At 44.1% G+C, this 22,127-nt stretch overlaps 1 protein-coding gene across 1 annotated transcript in view; it reads left to right on the top strand.

Moving 5' to 3' along the window:
• Window positions 1-8,142: 8,142 nt before the first annotated feature.
• Window positions 8,143-22,127, top strand: part of LOC139574745 (ephrin-B1-like) — a 158,651-nt gene continuing 144,666 nt past the window's right edge. The window contains exon 1 of the mRNA XM_071399595.1: window positions 8,143-9,230. Coding sequence (XP_071255696.1) covers window positions 9,112-9,230 — 119 coding nt within the window. The 5' untranslated portion in view covers window positions 8,143-9,111. The remainder of the gene's footprint in view (window positions 9,231-22,127) is intronic.

Genomic DNA, 22,127 nt, shown 5'->3' on the forward strand with positions numbered 1-22,127 from the left:
TCTAGTGTGTGTACGTCTATATCTCTCACTCCCCTGCTCTAGAGTGTGTACGTCTAGAATCTCTCACTCCCCTGCTCTAGTGTGTGTACGTCTAGAATCTCCCTCACTCCCCTGCTCTAGTGTGTGTACGTCTAGAATCTCCCTCACTCCCCTGCTCTAGTGTGTGTACGTCTAGAATCTCCCTCACTCCCCTGCTCTAGTGTGTGTACGTCTAGATCTCTCACTCCCCTGCTCTAGAGTGTGTACGTCTAGAATCTCTCACTCCCCTGCTCTGGTGTGTGTACGTATAGAATCTCTCACTGCCCTGCTCTAGTGTGTGTACGTATAGAATCTCTCACTGCCCTGCTCTAGTGTGTGTACGTATAGAATCTCTCACTGCCCTGCTCTGGTAGGTGTTGACAGGGTCAGGGCTGAGAGGTTAAATCTCAGCCTGGCAGTTCCTCCAGCTGCAGAGGCCAGAGATATGGCTTATAATTACTCCTGATAACCTAAGGGCGCCCTCTCCATACCAAATGACACCCTCTCCATCCCAAATGGCACCCTGTTCCCTATTTAGTGCAGTACTTTTGACCAAGACCCATAGAAAATATATAGGGACTAGGGTGCCATTTGGGATGCAACCCTTCAGACCAGCAATCTGAAGCCGCGCTGGGCAGTGAACTTTAACGGATGTTTGAACCTAAAGCAGGCGGTCTGAGAACTGGTCTAAGGGGTCAGTTAGACCTGCCTGACAGTTACTCCCATCGCTGTTCTATTCCGTTAATAACTGTTCAATGTGTATCGTTTTGTAATATCATCGATTAGAATCCGTTAGTGTTTAAACAAAGCCTTTAACATTTTGTCTGTAGGCTGCACCTCAAAGCGTTAAATCCATAGGATTCTAGTTCCCTGGTTAAATCATTAATGAAGTAATCAGTTGTAATCTCGCTGGGGATGTCAGGGCAGAGATAAGAGAATATTCATTCACTAGTCACCTCTGGCCTCACACAGACAGACCGACAGGTGTGGAAAGTACCCTATAGAGTAATTTAATAACGATTTTGTTTTTTAATGTAACAAGCAAAAAGACATCTATCGGATTAGAAAATAAAAACTTTGTGGATCAGAGCAGACGTGGATGTTAAATCTAAGAATCAATGCATTTCTGTTCATTAGAGAAAGAGAGGTGGTTTTACGGAGTATGAAGACAAGCAGGAAGAGGTCAGGGATTCCACGGTATGTCTGTTCTAACTACACTGCTCAAAAACATAAAGGGAACACTTAAACAACACAATGTAACCCCAAGTCAATCACACTTCTGTGAAATCAAACTGTCCACTTAGGAAGCAACACTGATTGACAATAAATTTCACATGCTGTTGTGCAAATGGAATAGACAAAAGGTGGAAATTATAGGCAATTAGCAAGACACCCCCAATAAAGGAGTGGTTCTGCAGGTGGTGACCACAGACCACTTCTCAGTTCCTATGCTTCCTGGCTAATGTTTTGGTCACTTTTGAATGCTGGCGGTGCTTTCACTCTAGTGGTAGCATGAGACGGAGTCTACAACCCACACAAGTGGCTCAGGTAGTGCAGCTCATCCAGGATGGCACATCAATGCGAGCTGTGGCAAGAAGGTTTGCTGTGTCTGTCAGCGTAGTGTCCAGAGCATGGAGGCGCTACCAGGAGAGAGGCCAGTACATCAGGAGATGTGGAGGAGGCCGTAGGAGGGCAACAACCCAGCAGCAGGACCGCTACCTCCGCCTTTGTGCAAGGAGGAGCACGGCCAAAGCCCTGCAAAATGACCTCCAGCAGGCCACAAATTTTGTCCACAAAAGTGGACAGTTTGATTTCACAGAAGTGTGATTGACTTGGAGTTACATTGTGTTGTTTAAGTGTTCCCTTTATTTTTGAGCAGTGTATATTATGCCGTGGGAACCCTGTGGTGCGGTGTGTTCAGCACACTCTTGACTGCCTCTCATTTTCCCCTGTAAGTGACCGAGTGCTAGAGTGAAGAAAGGTGTGGTGAATGACTGACTGAACGAGTGTTAGACGTTGTAGTTGGTAAATGAGTGAAACTGGCACCAGCCACTCTTGTCCTTGTGTAAGGTTGGCAGAGAGACTAGTGTGTGGGTCCTGTCACCACAACAGGCCTAGGTGAGGTTTTTAAGTCCAGGAGAGTTGAGGAGCAGAGGTAGAGGTCAGGGCTTGAACTAAGGTCAACCCCCCCTACACACACACACACACACACGCGCACGCACGAGAGGAGGGTCAGAGGGTGTTCTCAGAGAACCGCTTCTTTGTGTATAGCAGGGGTGGGCAAACCATTGGGCTTGAGGGCCAAATACCCTAAATATAATTTACATACTGTCTATCTAGTTATATACGTCCATTATAATTTACATACTGTCTAGTTATATACGTAATTATAATTTACATAGACAGTATCTAGTTATATATGTCCATTATAATTTACATACTGTCTATCTAGTTTAAGATATTCAAGAGTGGCCTGGAGTGTTGTTCTTACCCAAATTGAGAATTTTCCACCAAACCAATCTGTCCAGGATTGAATGGCGTAGTTACACCTGGTATAGACGCACCAAGCTATTCACCAAGCTATACTCCAGGTAGACACACCAAGCTATACCCCTGGTAGAGATGCACCAAGCTATACCCCTGGTAGAGATGCACCAAGCTATACCCCTGGTATAAGACACACCTGGTATAAGACACACCAAGCTATACCCCTGGTATAAGACACACCTGGTATAAGACACACCAAGCTATACCACTGGTAGAGATGCACCAATATATACCCCTGGTATAGACGCACCAAGCTATACCCCTGGTATAGACGCACCAAGCTATTCCCCTGGTATAGACGCACCAAGCTATTCCCCTGGTATAGACGCACCAAGCTATACCCCTGGTATAAGACACACCAAGCTATACCCCTGGTAGAGATGCACCAATATATACCCCTGGTATAGACGCACCAAGCTATACCCCTGGTATAGACGCACCAAGCTATTCCCCTGGTATAGACGCACCAAGCTATTCCCCTGGTATAGACGCACCAAGCTATTCACCAAACTATACCCCTGGTAGAGACACACCAAGCTATTCACCAAACTATACCCCTGGTAGAGACACACCAAGCTATTCACCAAACTATACCCCTGGTAGAGACACACCAAGCTATTCACCAAACTATACTCCTGGTAGAGACACACCAAGCTATTCACCAAACTATACTCCAGGTAGACACACCAAGCTATACCCCTGGTATAGACGCACCAAGCTATTCACCAAGCTATACACCTGGTAGAGACACACCAAGCTATTCACCAAGCTATACCCCTGGTAGAGAAGCACAAAGACATTCTGTGGTGTTTTTAGAGGTGATGCGTGTAGATGGACCAAAGAAATCCTGCAGATGGAGAGGGGGGAGGAGAGAGGGAGGGAGAGAGGGGGGAGGAGAGAGGAAGGGAGAGAGGGAGGGAGAGAGGGGGGAGGAGAGAGGAAGGGAGAGAGAGAGGGGGAGAGGGGGGAGGAGAGGGAGAGAGGGGGAGGAGAGAGAGACAAAGAGAGGGGGGGGAGAGAGACAGAGAGAGGGACAGACAGAGGGGAAAGAGAGAGACAGAGAGAGGGACAGACAGAGGGGAAAGAGAGAGACATAGAGAGGGGAGAGAGGGAGGGAGAGAGGGAGAGGAGAGAGAGACAGAGAGAGGGGGGAGGAGAGAGACAGACAGAGAGAGAGAGACAGAGGGACAGACAGAGGGGAGAGAGAGAGACAGAGAGAGGGGGAAGGAGAGAGGAGAGAGACGGAGAGAGGAGAGACAGAGAGGGGGAAGGAGAGAGGAGAGAGACGGAGAGAGGAGAGACAGAGAGGGGGAAGGAGAGAGGAGAGAGAGCCCCTGAAACCTCTGGTTCTTATTAAAACCTCACATTTATAGTTAGTCCCTGTGTGTGTGTGCTCTCCTTAAAGTGTGTGTGTGTGTTCTGTCCCGGAGTGACGTCACTGAGACAGGCAGTGACAGTGACACGTTAATCCAGGGACTCAGGACTGTGACCTGACAGCTGATGGGAGCAAGTGGGTTCAGACATCTATGATACCGCTCTGTCTCTCTCTGTCTCTCTCTCTCACACACAAACATACACACACACACTTTTGTCCCTCCCAAAGCCCTCCGTCCCTCTGTCTTCCGCTGAAACCTCTCCCTCCCTCTCTCTCTCCAACCCCGTTGCACCCCCCTAAATATCTCGCTCTCTCTCACTTACTAACTCCAATCTAAAATCCGAGTAACCTAACGACAGGCAGACAGCCTGAGTAACTTAACGACAGGCAGACAGCCTGAGTAACCTAACGACAGGCAGACAGCCTGAGTAACCCAACGACAGGCAGACAGCCTGAGTAACCTAACGACAGGCAGACAGCCTGAGTAATTTAACGACAGGCAGACAGCCTGAGTAACCTAACGACAGGCAGACAGCCTGAGTAACCTAACGACAGGCAGACAGCCTGAATAACCTAACGACAGGCAGACAGCCTGAGTAACCTAACGACAGGCAGACAGCCTGAGTAACCTAACGACAGGCAGACAGCCTGAGTAACCTAACGACAGGCAGACAGCCTGAGTAACCTAACGACAGGCAGACAGCCTGAGTGAGAGATTCTTCCTCTAGAATGGAAACAGTCCTTCAGGCCATGAAGCCATCAAAGGAGGGACATTAGTTTGTATAAAACACATTGATGTGAGATCAGATCAGAGGAGGAGGAGTCTGACTCATTTCCTACAGCAATTATGAATCGGTTACTTTTTGCGGGTGATAATATAGGAACTGTGACTCAGTGAAATCAGAAGAATAGTTCCCGTAGCAATTACGAGTGAGGCTGTGAGAGAGGAGGACATCTGGGCAGTGATCAGACTTCTAAACAGGAAGTGGTTTTATTTGACTTTTATTGTGGCTGTGGTGAAATCAAAGCTTCATGAATTACTGTAACAACAATTTCAGAGCCTCATAACCCCAGGATAACGTGTGTGTGTGTGTGTGTGTGTGTGTGTGTGTGTGTGTGTGTGTGTGTGTGTGTGTGTGTGTGTGTGTGTGTGTGTGTGTGTGTGTTCCTCTCCAGTTGTTAATGTGTGTGTGGTATTGATTGCAGCTAGAAGGGGCGAATCACAAGTAGGCCACATCCTACCCATAATTCTCTCTTCTAGATAATGAGGGTTTAACCATTTGACCCTCCACATGCCGAGAGGCTCCGCTCATTGTCTGTCTGATGAAGGCCGTTATTGTCTAAACGGCATGTCTTAACCAAGTAGTAAGAGTTTCTCACCGAGCGTTTTTCAATTTGAGCCGGTGTCTCTGGCTACTTTTTCTGATGTTAAGGTCATTTTTGTCTGCACCTCTTGAACTGCTTGACGCGATCTGTCTACTCCAGTCCTGAGGAGAATGATGATTAGGAAACAACATTCTTCAACACATCTTATTTAGCACAAATAAATATGATCACCAGCACCAATGCAGCGAGCGGCACAGTGTATCATTACCTGTTAGGAAAAACCCTTCTATAAACCTACACAGGCCTCTGAGACGGGCCAGTGACAGATGAGATAGGTTTTATCAGAGAGGAATAGGAAAATCAATTAACTAGAATATCTTTGGTTTTATTCACTGTGGTACTGCTGACTTCATGCCTTGGCTACGTCTCGCAGTGATGAGGTCATTGTTTCAGTGTTTGCTGAGTGTAAATATGTGACAGAGAACCACAGACCTCAGTCTCTGGGTGTAGCACCATGTCTCTGTTCATGTAGAACGTGGACCACAGGTCTGTGTCCCACATTTCAGTCTATTCCCTTTATAGAGCACTACATTTGACCAGAGCCCATAGGGAATTAGGAACAACAAAGTGGCTTCTGGGACACATCCAGTGATCAACTGTCCTCTTGGAGAGCTAGAGGTGCAGGCTTTTGTTACAGCCTTGCTGTGAATTTGATTTGCCCTTCTGTAGAAGACCTACAATACAAATCTATGGACTCAGTATACAATGACTAATTCCCCAAACATATTATGTAACTGTAAATTCCTGCTATCTTTCTAATGCAATTATGTTAGTCTGTTTTCTCCAGGTGATCTATCAATTGATCTCTCCTCAACCATTAGGGGGCAACGTTGATTATACAAATGCAGGGGCTCAAACCTATAGTGAACACACACACACAAGTGACACACAGACACACACAAAGCCGGCGCAGATACAGACACAATCATTAAGTGTATAGCATTTCTTCCTCAACATCAATGGACAGCCCCTATTGCATGGATCATCAACTACATTCAGCCACAGGACAATTTATTTTCTTGAGGGGATGATCAGAAGGCCGGAACATAATTACAAATAATTTGCAAATTGACTGCAAGAAGCCCAAACAGATATGTTTGACCCCCCAAAAAATCATAATTTCAAACCTTGGTTACATTTATATACAGTCACATAGACTACATGACCAAAAGTATGTGGACACCTGCTTGTCGAAAACCTCATTCCAAATTCATGGGCATTAATATGGAGTTGGACCCCATTTAGCTGCTATAACAGCCTCCACTCTTCTGGGAAGGCTTTCGAATAGATGTTGGAACATTGCTGCAGGGACTTGCTTCCATTCAGCTACAAGAGCATTAGTGAGGTCGTGCACTGTTGTTGGGTGATTAGGCCTTGCTCACAGTCTGCATTCCAATTCCTCCTAAAGGTGTTCGATGGGGTTGAGGTCAGGACTCTGTGCAGGCCAGTCAAGTTCTTCCACACAGATCTCGACAAACCATTTTTTTATGGACCTCGCTTTGTGCACTGGGGCATTGTCATGCTGAAACAGGAAAGGTCCTTCCCCAAACTGTTGCCACAAAGTTGGAAGCACAGAATCGTCAAGAATGTAATTGCATGATGTAGCGTTAAGAATTCCTTTCACTGGAACTAAGGGGTCCAGCCCAAACCATGAAAAACAGCCCAAGACCATTATTCCTCCTCCACCAAACTTTACAGTTGGCACTATGCATTCAGGCAGATTTGTTCGCTGGACTGCCAGATGGTGAAGCGTGATACATCACTCCAGAGAACGCGTTTCCACTGCTTCAGAGTCCAATGGCAGCAAGCTTTACATCACTGCAGCCGACGCTTGGCATTGCACATGGTGATCTTTGGCTTGTGTGCGGCTGCTCAGCCATGGAAACCCGTTTCATGAAGCTCCAGACGAACAGTTATTGTGCTGACTTTGCTTCCAGAGGTAGGTTGGAACTCGATAATGAGCGTTGCAACCGAGGACAGACAATTTTTAAGCGCTACGTGCTTCAGCAATCGGCAGTCCCGTTCTGTGTGCTTGTGTGGCCTACCACTTTGCAGCTGTTGCTCCTAGACGTTTCCAGTTCACAATAACAGGGACAGCTCTAGCAGGACAGAAATTTGTCAAACTGGCCTGTTGGAAATGCTGCATCCTATGACGGTGCCACGTTGAAAGTCACTGAGCTCTTGCCAATGTCTATGGAGATTGCATGGCTGTGTGCTCAATTTTATACACTTCTCAGCAATGCGTGTGGCTGAAATAGCCAAATCCACTCATTTGAAGGGGTGTATCTCTCTCTGTTATGCGTTGGAATACTTTGGATGAGATTTTCTTTGCTCAGACAACTTGGGGGGCCAAAGAAAATCACCCAGGGGCCAAATTAGCCATGTGAGCTGCCAGTTGAGAAACCCTGCCCTATTATGTATTGACGTAATAGGTTCCCATGAAGTTCATTGTCTGACATTGTGATGAGATTCAGGGGAGCATTTCACACCACTCGTTTTGTATAAAACATGCTTGAAATAGCCTGAAGATGTAAAAATAATTGTAGGTGTAGGTGTTTCCCTACGTGATTTCTAATGGGCCAGTCATTGCATTAGCATTATGTTCCTTTTGCGATGTTCACACAAGCAGTATAATTATTAAGGGGGGAAAGTTTTAAACGGCTATCAGAGCAATGGGCTGGGGTAATGGACCGGACCAACACACACACTGCTGCTGGAGTTCGGACCGAGCTATCTGATTGGTTGCGGCGGCTGACATGGTGGGCTGTCCCTTTCGCGCCCGGGCGTCAGGTTACCGTACAACTGTTAAGCTCGAGGAGAGACTCAAACCCGAGGACGTCGGGCTCCACGCAGTGAACGAGAGAGACAGAGGAAGAGAGCAGTCCTGACCCTTGGTAGACTAGACCTCTTCTAACTGTGCGTCCTTCGTCTACTAGCCTACTGCACAATAAATGACTCTAGACTCAGGGACAAAGAGCACATAGCTACTGACCGGTCTACTGCTGCATGGAGGCATCCGGGCAGTGCGTGCAGGAATACAGCTCCAGCTCAATCGGACCTCTCAAATGTTCTAGGACGAATAGAGAAGAGGAGAGGGGGAGCGCAGCGGATGAAAGGAAAGGAAATATTTACTACATTAACTCACCGCAGTTTCTCCGCTCTAGGGAAGAGAGGAGAATGGAGGAATGAGGAGAAGAGACGGTTAAAGTGTGTTATGTCGGGGGTGCTGCTGATGGAGTTCTAAATGATGGATACGTGTTGTCATTTATTCTATGAAATACAGCGACGGGTAGAGAGAGAGAGAGAGCTTTGCTGGGTGATAACATTCATCTGACAAAGACATCTGCCGTTAGGCTACCCTTCTGACCACAATAATAGCCCAGGCTGCAAAGAGACCTCGACATAGGCTACCTGATCTAACGAGGAACCGAGTCGGTGTGACATTGGGGACAAAGACGAGAAGAAGGAACTTCCCCGGTTTCTCAGCTACAGGTCAACAACGGATCACATCGGCTTTCATCCCTCCCTGAACCTCTCAAAACCGGAATTAAGAACCAACGGCTGTTGACACGCGCGCTTTGCGGACGGTTCAACCAAAGACAGGTCTAAACGAGGATCTGAAGACATACTGGACAGGCGGACATGTATCTAACATCGACCTCACACGCACCCGACTAACAAACACACGAGCCACAGAAGAAAGCGATAGATAGCGGCTGTTCCCCTGCCACGCGCACGACCGGTCGGACTCTCTCCTCGGCTCGCTCCATCTCCCGGTTGTGAGAATGACAGGGGTCGCGTGGTTGAAGTGTTACCTCTGGATCTTTATCTTCGTATTTAGGTCGACGTTACCTTCTGACGCCAAATTACTGGAAACTATAATGTGGAGCACTCAGAATGCCAAGTAAGTGTCATATTTAAACTCAATAGTGTCAAGCTTGGCAAATTCGCTGTGTGTGTGGAGAAGGGGAACTTAAAAACTGTATTCAAATTCACTCTTTTCCAATGATGATGACACATCAAGTTGGCACCTATGATGCGCATTGGCCTGTAGGCAACATTTCTTACCCAAAGTTGTGTCTTGAGATTGGAGGTGAATGTAAGCCTAGTCTACGTGTCAGAAATACTATCAGAAGTCAGAACAATATTATCTGGATAGCATTGTGTATTTGGCACATTCCTTAAAGCTAGAATCCTTAATCGAAAACAATAGCAAAGCGAACTTCTCTGTTTTGGTAAAAAGCTGAGGGAGAAATGTAAGAAATGTAACCACTCTCAAATTAATAGACAGCTATGAATGCAAGGACTGACCATTCATTATATCAACATTATAGTTTTAACCATGTTTCGAGTCTATACAGTGTTTGTTTAAGTTAACTTTGTTTACAAATATTGGAGAAAATCAAACTTACGCTATATTTTCGGTTCTGATGGGGTACGCTCATCAGGCATTTCTAAGTTATATTCTTCAAGAATTAATGGGTATATAGGTAATCATACATTTTTAAGCAGGGATGTAAATTAAGATAATATGCTAGCCTGGCTAGTGACATTTTGTCATTTCAAATATTACATGGCACATATTTAGGACCCGGGCTAGTAAAAATTGCAGTCTACTAGCCCAGCTGGCGAGTGCCCAAAAAAACATAAATTCCATCCCTGTTTATAAATCCAAAACATTGATGTAATAACCAAGGATTATAGCTTTAAGCAAGTGGTATTCAGCCAGAGGTAGTGCAGGGGGTCCATGTATTCTTCTCGAAAAATTCTAAAGTGGAAAAAATACATTTTTATTTCATTTAGTTTTTAAATGAAAATTGCTAGCAACAACATAATAAACGAATTTTGAATTATATACCGGACAGTTGAAAATAGGAGAATATCTTCTTTCTAATGATGTCAACTTTACTTCTCAACTCCTAGTGTTGAGCACATTACACTCACTGGCGTATCTGATATTGGTTCTGAAAAAGCATCCTCAAATAGGCTGCCAGTGCAGCAGGTAACCCTAACCTTTGTTTAACCAGATAAACAGCTGCATTTAGCCAAAGTGTGTCTAGCTAATAGGCTACGTTTAGAGTTTACACTTCCTCTTCCAATGACATAATGGGGAGGTCAAAATACGTTTTGCCTGGGAGGTGGTCCCTGGGCAAAAAAAAGTTGAAGACCCCAGATTTAAGCTATAACAGAGGCCCAATGTGTGCAGTATTTTCCTCTCTAACACCCCACTTTATGGTGGAATGAGAGGAAAAGCCACCGGCGAACGGTGCCAAGTGTGTCTAGGTGTACTGTAGGCTAGCTCCCAGCTCGCTCAACTCCCTCAAGGAAATAGAACATCTCTCCAGTTAGTCTGGAACTCTGAACCTTCCCTGGCGAGAGAGAAAGCTGAGAAGCATGCTAGGGCTGCAAGCACAGACACTTTCCTAATTATAGTTTCAGAGAGCCTTATCGAGGCTACTGGCAGTAAAATAATGTGTTCTGGTAACATTTATCACTCACACTAGACTGAGTCTCTCTCTCTACACCCACATCACATGGCCCGTTTACGGAAATCAATTTCTGCCGCGTTTGGTAAAGGCACAAGGTATTGATTGTTAATATCCCAGGTTCATGATTTAACTGCAGACTCATGACATTCAGAATTATAAATTAGGCCTAACTAAATGTGATTGGCAATGCACCAGCACAACAGTGTGCATTTTTGTGACCACCAATGTCAACCTATCAGTGAAGTCTGGTCTTTGTTATGGGGTCAGTGTCACTGACTGACCTCTACTCTGTCTGACCTCTAGGGTCCATATGTCAGTGGCAAGGGCAGAGGAACAAAACTCCCGATGTTCCTTTCCTCTCTTTTATACTCCTTTCCCATCCTCTCCCCTCCCCTCCACTGACCTCCATAGATTACAGCTAATAGAATAAATATGGAGAATGGACAGAGTATGCTGAAATCTCGGGTGATCATTACCAAGCTGATGCGCAGCAGGAAACTGTTACAGTTCATATAAGGAAATTAGTAAATTTAAATAAATAAATTAGGACTTAATCTATGGATTTCATATGACTGGGAGGCCACTTGGGAGCCAGGTCCAGCCAATCAGAATGGGGTTTTCCCCACAAAAGGGCTTTATTACAGAGAGAAATATTCCTCAGTTTCATCAGCTGTCCAGGTGGCTGGTCTCAGACGATCTGGTCTCAGACGATCTGGTCTCAGACGATCTGGTTTCAGACGATCTGGTCTCAGACAATCCCACAGGTGACGAAGCTGGATGTGGAGGTCCTGGCCTAGCGTGGTTATACGTGGTCTTCAGTTGTGAGGCCGATTGGGCGTACTGCCAAATTCTCTACAATGACATTGGAGGTGGCTGATGGTAGAGAAATTAACATAAAATTCTCTGGCAACAGCTCTAGTGGACATTCCTGCAGTCAGCATGCCAATTGCATGCCTCAAAGCTTGAGACATCTGTAGCATTGTGTTGTGTGACATTGCACACATTGGCCTTTTATTGTCCCCAGGACAAGGTGCACCTGTGTAATGATCATGCTGTTTAATCAGCTTCTTGATATGCCACACCTGTCAGGTGGATAGATTATCTTGGCAAAAGTGAAATGCTCACTAACAGGGATTTGAAAGAAATATGCTTTTTGTGCTTATGGAAAAATTCCGGAATCTTTTATTTCAGCTCATGAAACATGGGACTTTACATGTTGTGTACTTTACAACTTTACATGTTGTGTTTATATTTTTGTTCAGTATATGTATGCATCCCAAATTACACCCTGTTCCCTATATAGTACACTACTTTTGACCAGAGCCCTATGGAGGGAATAGGGTTTCCTATGTTGTGTGTGTTAGGTGACTGTGAGCTGGTGTTTTTAAATGATATATTTTATTTATACATCCGATTCCATTGGGATTAAACATCTCAGTACTTCAGGGTGGGCTTCAGTGCTCTACAATGGAGTGAGCGAGAGAGAGAGATGTCATTTCAGCGTGGACAATTGGGTAATGGTTGAGATGTTGATCGATGAGATTACAACCTACGGTACGTTCCCTTGGCGATATGGCCAAAATATCATATCACAATATTTTTTACAGTATGACAGTATTTTATGTTTTTGACCCTAGGGTGCAACACATACATTCTAAGTGATTTCAATGGGTCTTTCTCCATTCTGATTGTTTTATACTGTTCAATTCAACTTAAACCAGAAATTGATTTCATTTGAGATCATTTACACACTGGCACATAGGGCTGCACCATATGGGCAAAAAATCTAGCCGTTATTTTTAACCAAATATTGCATTTGCGATTTGACTTGGGATTTAGATCAAAACAATTGGGTGAACTGTTGTAATTATGGAAATAGAATGATTATTCTAATTATATAGTTAGAATGTACCCACTGGGCACAGATGTCAATTCAACATCTACTCCATATTGGTTCAATATAATTTCATTAAAATGACGTGAAAACAACATTGACTCAACCAGTGGGTAATAGTGGCCACTTTGAATACAGTGTTGTTTAACATGACAACGAATGAAAAAGCCAGGGAGGCGTTCATAGAATTAGCAATTAGAATAGCCTACTAATCCCTATTGAGGCGTTATTGTGACAGGGTAAGAACCAAAGTGTTGGTCAGTGTTTCCCAGGGGAGTGGAATCTTTGGCTACATTCAAGACGTCCTCTAGTGATTTTTGTACTTTTCCTGTTGAAAAGCAACCCAATATGGAGACAAGTATGGGCAAGTGGGTGTGTCGAAAGGAGTTGGTGTATGGAAAGCGAATCAGCTATTGTGTACTCAAGACCATTTTGCGTGGCGGATTGGGCTGCAAGACGAGTCGATAAGAAGGCCACTAGTGCACCTGTGTTGTATGGACAGGCCTGCCGACCTGACAGCAGGACGCTAATGTGGCCATTTTTTCCCCTCCCATCGTTTTATTTCAAGTAGGATAGCAGCCTATACAAGAAATAACTAACGTTGATAACCGTCTAGATGTCACCTTGATACATGCACATACAGTCTACTCAATGGGGAGGGCATGAACGTCCTGCTTGACAAGCACTACTGTCCGGCAACATATACCTAGTATCAGGATGACAGTCACACTAAGCACACACATACAACGCATGAAGCGCCCATCATCAGTACTTTTAATCCAAAATGTACAATCGTTGTTGTGTAAAAATAACAGTGAATTATGACTCAGACTCATTCTGTGGCTTCATAACAGAAGTGCAAACTGTTGTGGTATGGTAGCTCAATGTAATCTATGGTAGCTTAGTGTACGGTAGTTGCGTGGTAAGAAACAGGAGCAAAGAAAGCACAGCTCAATCAAAACCGTCTAACCTATAGCAGAGCGCTTTGACACACCTACGCCTTTCTACACGCCCTCTACTTTCCTTTCCACACCCACTCGCCCATTCTCTGGTAGTCATATTGAGCTGCAGCTACCCCATTCTCTGGTTGTCATATTGAGATGCAGCTACCCCATTCTCTGGTTGTCATATTGAGCTGCAGCTACCCCATTCTCTGGGTGTCATATTGAGCTGCAGCTACCCCATTCTCTGGTAGTCATATTGAGCTGCAGCTACCCCATTCTCTGGTTGTCATATTGAGCTGCAGCTACCCCATTCTCTGGTTGTCATATTGAGCTGCAGCTACCCCATTCTCTGGTTGTCATATTGAGCTGCAGCTACCCCATTCTCTGGTTGTCATATTGAGCTGCAGCTACCCCATTCTCTGGTTGTCATATTGAGCAGCAGCTACCCCATTCTCTGGTAGTTATATTGAGCTGCAGCTACCCCATTCTCTGGTAGTCATATTGAGCTGCAGCTACCCCATTCTCTGGTAGTCATATTGAGCTGCAGCTACCCCATTCTCTAGTAGTCATATTGAGCTGCAGCTACCCCATTCTCTGGTAGTCATATTGAGCTGCAGCTACCCCATTCTCTGGTAGTCATATTGAGCTGCAGCTACCCCATTCTCTGGTAGTCATATTGAGCTGCAGCTACCCCATTCTCTGGTTGTCATATTGAGCTGCAGCTACCCCATTCTCTGGTTGTCATATTGAGCTGCAGCTACCACATTCTCTGGTAGTCATATTGAGCTGCAACTACCACATTTTCTGGTTGTCATATTGAGCTGCAGCTACCACATTCTCTGGTAGTCATATTGAGCTGCAGCTACCCCACTCTCTGGTTGTCATATTGAGTTGCAGCTACCACATTCTCTGGTAGTCATATTGAGCTGCAGCTACCCCATTCTCTGGTATATTGAGCTGCAGCTACCCCATTCTCTGGTAGTCATATTGAGCTGCAGCTACCCCATTCTCTGGTAGGCATATTGAGCTGCAACTACCACATTCTCTGGTTGTCATATTGAGCTGCAGCTACCCCATTCTCTGGTAGTCATATTGAGCTGCAGCTACCCCATTCTCTGGTAGTCATATTGAGCTGCAACTACCACATTCTCTGGTAGTCATATTGAGCTGCAGCTACCCCATTCTCTGGTTGCCATATTGAGCTGCAGCTACCCCATTCTCTGGTAGTCATATTGAGCAGCAGCTACCCCATTCTCTGGTTGCCATATTGAGCAGCAATTTGTAAATCAGGTGATAAATGAGGTGAAAAGGAGACTGGAGTGGCACTTTAAGTGTTTTCTCTTCATCTAGTAACATATTCATGCTTAGTCTATTCCTCTCTGATTTAGAAGATACTGTTGCTCAAACAACATGCTGATTTAGGCCTACACCAGCACTGGTATTAAGCTATATTAGCTAGCTACGTTTGCGCTGACTCGGTACATTTATTAGCTAGCTAGCCAACTAGCTAGCGATTAGCATTAGCAGCTAACACAATTTATTTTAGCCACAACTTGGTAACAAAAGATAAAGTAAAAACCCATACCGGTCTGTGCATCAATACTGGTATATAATAAAATGCGGTATACCGGCCAGCTCTACATTTACTCACTCAAACACTCACACAGACAGATGCATGACTCAGTCCATACTCTACACAGACAGCCTGCATGACTCAGTCCATACTCTACACAGACAGCCTGCATGACTCAGTCCATACTCTACACAGACAGCCTGCATGACTCAGTCCATACTCTACACAGACAGCCTGCATGACTCAGTCCATACTCTACACAGACAGATGCATGACTCAGTCCATACTCTACACAGACAGATGCATGACTCAGTCCATACTCTACACAGACAGATGCATGACTCAGTCCATACTCTACACAGACCGGTGCGGCCTAACCAATCAGAGCTGCAGTAGGCCTATATACCATTGCCAAATATGGATCTGTGCCATTCACTTTGAACTGGACTGTGTATACAGCTGTGGTCTTGAGTAGATGTGCTTGTTTTGAGATCAAAGCAAGAGCTGCATGTAGCCAAGTGTCCACATTTTGTTCATATCCTTTGCTAGTTACTGAGTTATTAGCCCAGTTCTAGACAATTTATGGTCAGCAATGGGGGAGTGATTGCTTCCTATAAGAGCACAAAATGTGTACATTTCTAGACATCTTTGAAAAGCGAGTCAGATAAAGAGCTTTTTCTTGTCTTAAAGGGGCAGTGTTGTATTTTGAGACAGGCTTGAATAAGCTAAGTAGCCAATAGGCACAGGGTAGCATCATTTGTCTGATTCTCTGTAATAATGGTATGTGAATAATTATGCATTTTATTTTGTAAAATGGTTTCTTGCATCAAACACAACATTTTCAGTCACCTCCTTGTCTGAAGGACAAGTGGATAAACAGGTTAATGTCAAGCCCTGCATGATTTTTTCAAAAGTCTCATGGAATGTAGGTCTACATTGAACACCACACATTGGCTGCTACTGTAGGCTGAATGATAGAACAGCTATTTCCATTTTAATGCATTCTGTTTTTCCAGTCACATTCTGTTAAAGGTCCCCAAAGCACACACATCAGGGGCGGACTGAAACAATAATTTAGGCTGGGAATTTGACTCCATCCCAGGCCACCCTCTTCACGCTAACCACCAGACCGCTAATTTTGTAGGCTAACCCTATTTGTTGATCTAACGGGTACCAAACTAGTTATACATTTGGCCACTATGTTCATCTGGGAAGAAAGTTATCCACATTACAAAATACAAACATTTGGGACTGACCAACAAGTTACGGGATCTGTACACTGAGTTTTCAAAGTATGCTATGGCTATGGGTGCACCCTCAAAAACTCACTAGGAATACACCAATCATAGCACATTCAAATGTACAAGGCTAGACACACAAAACAATTAGCCTACACTTTTTAAAAATAGAATGAGATATACAGAGTTAGCTCAAAATGTTCAAATTATTATCTTTATATTCATGCATCAAGCATATCAAATGTATAAAAAAAACTTCACACATTCACTGAACTTGAACATAAGCTACAACAATGTAAGTAATTATAATACAAAAAGATACTCTACAAAAAAATGTAGATTACAATGTTCACTCACTGGTGTCCATAAAGCCAACAGCACACAATAAACACATCTAAACACTGAGTCAATGAAATTGAACATTGGCTACATAACTGCAAGTATAATACGAAAGTCCCAAAAACAAGCCTCTGTACAAAAGCTTTAACTCACAGCAAATGTTCTTTCACCCATGTCAGCCTGTTAAGGAAGAGTCATCGCATAGCTACTTCAGAGTAACCAGGAAGTAATTACCACTAGTAAACTGTATAGTCCCGTGTGGCTCAGTTGGTAGAGCATGGCGCTTGCAACGCCAGGGTTGTGGGTTCATTCCCCACGGGGGGACCAGGATGAATATGTATGAACTTTCCAATTTGTAAGTCGCTCTGGATAAGAGCGTCTGCTAAATGACTTAAATGTAAATGTAAACCAGTAGGCGGTGCAGTAACTCACTGCTCTCTGCCATCTTGTCAATGATGTCTTCTTTGTCAAGTCCCATAAGAATCTCCCCCTCTGTTGCCATCAAAAGGAACGCTTCAAGGTTCTCTTGAGTGAGGGAGGTTCTTAGGCGGTTCTTCACGAATTTCAGGGTGGAGAAGGTCCTCTCACAAGTCACCTGAGTGATGGATAGGGTGAGGAGGAACTTGTAGCCTAAACCAATGATGTGATATGCATCCGTGAGCAGATTGTACTGAGACAGGAGAAGATAGCAGCATATCGGGCAGTTTTTACATGTGGAACAACTTCTGCTCACCAACTCCACACTTTCATCAGGATCCTCAAAGCCTTCCCTTGATTCATCACTGGCGGCGGCAGCCCTGGTGTTGTACTCCTCCAATGCTGACTGTTTCAGTCTTTCCCACTGTTGTGCAAGGCTGATCAGTTCAGCCTGCAATGCCTCAACAGTGGCATGTTCATCAAATTCCAGTAAGTATTTGCTGAGCTCCTTCATGGCTGTCTTTGGAAGGCCCTTTTCTCTGATCTCAGGAAAAGGCTTGGGATTCATGCAGGAGACATCTGCACACAGCACGGCATTTGCTGCATAACGGCGGTGAATACTTTCAACAACAGTGTCCAGTTCCACATTGTGGATCTTGATTTTGTAATCCATGTCTGCATTAGCAATGGGCTTGTCTTCTGGTTTTCTCTTCTTTTTTTGTTGTCTTCTCTGGGAGAGCAGTCTGAGCTTTGGCATCACAGTCTTGCTGCTCCTCCAGAATGACATTGGCCCACTCAACAAAGTCGTCTGCTGCCCTCTTCACACCCTCAAAGTCTCGGGCACACTTTCTCAGGTTATCCTCCGTTCCCGCCACCAAGTGCTGTGCTGTTACGATATCCATGCCACTTGTTTGCAAGTATTTAGAGAGAGGGGACGTCTGCTCAAAAATCCTGAGAAAAACCTTAGCTGTAAGTAAGGTTTCATACTTTAGGAGAGCATCCTTGTACCCTTGGGCCTTGGTTCGGATGGCAGGTTTTATGGTCACATCCTTTTCAATTCTTTCCATAGTGATGACCACATCTGGTTAGGCTTTGCAAAGCTTCCAAATACTTTCCTTTATGCCTTGTCTTTGGCCCACCAGCATGTTTCACCAATTACATTAAGCCGTCTGTGTCTCCTGTCCTCACTGGTTTCCTCCCATAGCTTCATGCACTTGTAGGAATCTCGAACGAACACTGCAATCATTCAGTAGTGAGAAAAGGGATTCACTTGCCACAACAACCCCAGTGGTGTCAGTTAGCACAAGGTTGAGGACATGTGAGTAACACCATATGTGTACTTGGTTAGGAGACTCTCCTGTGAGCGATGCAGAGAAGCCCCTGTATTGTCCCTGCGTAGTAGCTGCTCCGTCTGTTGCATTACCAACACACTGTTTGATATCTATGTCCATCTTCTCAAGGGTCTGTTTCACAAGGTCCACAAAGTAATGTCCAGTCAATGACTCAGTCAATGACCGCAATGAGTCTCTGGTGGACAACATCAGTGACATGTCACAGAACTACTGCACACTGGTCTTTGGATGTTAAATCCTGTGTTGTGTCCATTCCTATTGAGAACATCCTTGCCTTTCTCACTTCAACAGCAATTGTCTGCTGAATCAACATTCTGTTGACTTCAATTACTGTATTTGCTGTTGTTTTGGACGTCATAGTTACCAAGGACCCTCTTCCTTTACTTCCCATCTGCTTCTTGCTCTTCTCAATGCAACCACTAACATGCTCTTGTAGGCAGACATCATACTTGCTTAGCAACAATATGAGCTCAAGAAACTTGCCATGATTGACAGCCATGTTTTCCAAGTTATATGCAGCTTCGTGTCTGTGTCCTCTGTAGCTGAGCCCACATTTACCAATAACTTTAACTACATCAATCACACGTGCCATGACCTGCCTCCTCTTTCTGACCTGGTCTCTTTCTGACCTGGTCTCTTTCTGACCTGCCTCCTCTTTCTGACCTGGTCTCGTTGAACTGACATTTGCTTATAACTCAGAAGGGTACGGATGCCTGCTTTGCTGGCTCTGAGGAAAAAGGCTTCTGCACTTTCTCTATGGGTCTTGCTTCTCTCATGTTCCTGTACTCTCTGATGGACATGTTTCCAGGCCTGCATGCCTTCTTTGACAAATGCACTATCACTGGCTGAAGGTTTAGCAAATGCAAGACACACTGAGCATAGCAAGGAGGGAGTTACTTCATTGTATGTCAGCCATTTTCTGTTTGTGCCATCTTTGAAGTGGAATACATTGGGAATGACACTTTGAGCGGTTTGTTTTGGGTGGAACTGAAAAAAGAAGTCAAAATCCTTGGACTGAGGACAGGCAAAATAATCAAATGGATTTTCTGTGCTTTCGCTGTCCCTTTCAATTTTCCCTGTACTGGGCCCTGAACCTCTCTCTCTCTCTCTCTCTCGCTCTCTCTCTCTCTCTCTCTCTCTCTCTCTCTCTCTCTCTCTCTCTCTCTCTCTCTCTCTCTCTCTCTCTCTCTCTCTCTCTCTCTCTCTCTCTCTCTCTCTCTCTCTCTCTTTCTCAATGTCTCTTTCTCAATGTCTCTTTCTGTGTGTGTGTGCACATCTGGTTGCTCTGCAGAATGAGATTAACATGGTAAATAACCTAAGCTTTTATTACTTGTGTATTACTTTAAGCCTGTTTCGCTGTACAGTGTATGTGCACTTTCCCTAGCTTTAATTTATGTGGCATGAGTCATGACCGAATGCTGGCAAGTCCATAGTCTAGGTTTTACTATTTTTTACTAGATGAAGCATATTGCCTTCAATGTCATATTATGATCACTATTTTGCACTCATTGCTATGATATAATTCCTCCACGAAGACGTAAGACGTGCAAACTGTTTAGCCTACCGGCCGTTGTGTCGCTATTATTAGCTAGGCTACTTACAGTTGAAGTCGGAAGTTTACATACACTTAGGTTGGAGTCATTAAAACTCGTTTTTCAACCACTCCACAAATGTCTTGTTAACTTCTCTAGGATAGGGGGCAGCATTTTCACGTTTGGATGAAAAGCATACCCAAATTCAACTGCCAGCTACTCATCCCCAGAAGATAAGATATGCATATTGTTAGTAAATTTGGATAGAAAACACTGAAGTTTCTAAAACTGTTTGAATCATGTCTGAGTATAACCATTGTTTACAATAGTGCTAACTCAGATAATAGCATCGTTTGCTTTTGCCGAAAAGCCTATTTGAATTCTGACATGTTGGCTGGATTCACAAACAGTGTAGCTTTAATTTGGTAACTTTCATGTGTGATTTAATGAAAGTTAGATTTTCATAGTAATTTATTTGAATATGGCGCTCTGCATTTTCTCTGGCTTTTGGCCAAGTGAGACAGTAGCGTCCCGCCTAAACTCAGATTTTTGGACATAAATATGAACTTTACCGAACAAAACATACATGTATTGTGTAACATGAAGTCCTATGAGTGTCATCTGATGAAGATCATCAAAGGTTAGTGATTCAATTTATCTCTATTTCTGCTTTTTGTTACTCCTCTCTTTGGGTGGGAAAATGGCTGTGTTTTTCTGTGGCTATGTACTGACCAAACAAACTATAGTTTTGGCAAGTCTGTTAAGATTAGAGGTCGACTGATTATGATTTTTCAACGCCGATACCGATTATTGGAGGACCAAAAAAGCCGATACCGATTAATCGGCCGATTTTTATTTTTATTTCTCTTTTTTATTTTGTAATAATGACAATTACAACAATACTACTGAATGAACACTTATTTTAACTTAATATAATACATCAAAATAAATAATGAAACATGTTCAATTTGGTTTAAATAATGCAAAAACAAAGTGCTGGAGAAGAAAGTAAAAGTGCAATATGTGCCATGTAAGAAAGCTAATGTTTAAGTTCCTTGCTCAGAACATGAGAACATATGAAAGCTGGTAGTTCCTTTTAACATGAGTCTTCAATATTCCCAGGTAAGAAGTTTTAGGTTGTAGTTATTATAGGAATTATAGGACTATTTCCCTCTATACCATTTGTATTTCATTAACCTTTGACAATTGGATGTTCTTATAGGCACTTTAGTATTGCCAGTGTAACAGTATAGCTTCCGTCCCTCTCCTCGCTCCTCCCTGGGCTCGAACCAGGAACACAACGACAACAGCCACCCTCGAAGCAGCATTACCCATGCAGAGCAAGGGGAACAACCACTCCAAGGCTCAGAGCGAGTGATGTTTGAAACGCTATTAGCGCGCGCTAACTAGCTAGCCATTTCACTTCGGTTACACCAGCCCCATCTCGGGAGTTGATAGGCTTGAAGTCATAAACAGCGCAATGCTTGACGCACAACAAAGAGCTGCTGGCAAAACGCACGAAAGTGCTGTTGAATGTTTACGCGCATGCTTCTGCCTACCACCACTCAGTCAGATACTTAGATACTTGTATGCTCAGTCAGAGTATATGCAACGCAGGACACGCTAGATAATATCTAGTAATATCATCAACCATGTGTAGTTAACTAGTGATTATGATTGATTGATTGTTTTTTATAAGATAAGTTTAATGCTAGCTAGCAACTTACCTTGGCTTACTGCATTCCCATAACAGGCAGTCAGTCTCCTCGTGGAGTGCAGGTCGTTATTGCGTTGGACTAGTTAACTGTAAGGTTGCAAGATTGGATCCCCCGAGCTGACAAGGTGAAAATCTGTCATTCTGCCCCTGAACGAGGCAGTTTACCCACCGTTCCTAGGCCGTCATTGAAAATAAGAATGTGTTCTTAACTGACTTTCCTAGTTAAATAAAGATTAAATAAAGGTGTAAAAAATAATAATAATAATCGGCAAAATCGGTGTCCAAAAATACCGATATCCGATTGTT

The sequence above is a fragment of the Salvelinus alpinus genome, chromosome 4 (genome assembly GCF_045679555.1).
Source record: "Salvelinus alpinus chromosome 4, SLU_Salpinus.1, whole genome shotgun sequence".
NCBI lineage: Eukaryota > Metazoa > Chordata > Actinopteri > Salmoniformes > Salmonidae > Salvelinus > Salvelinus alpinus.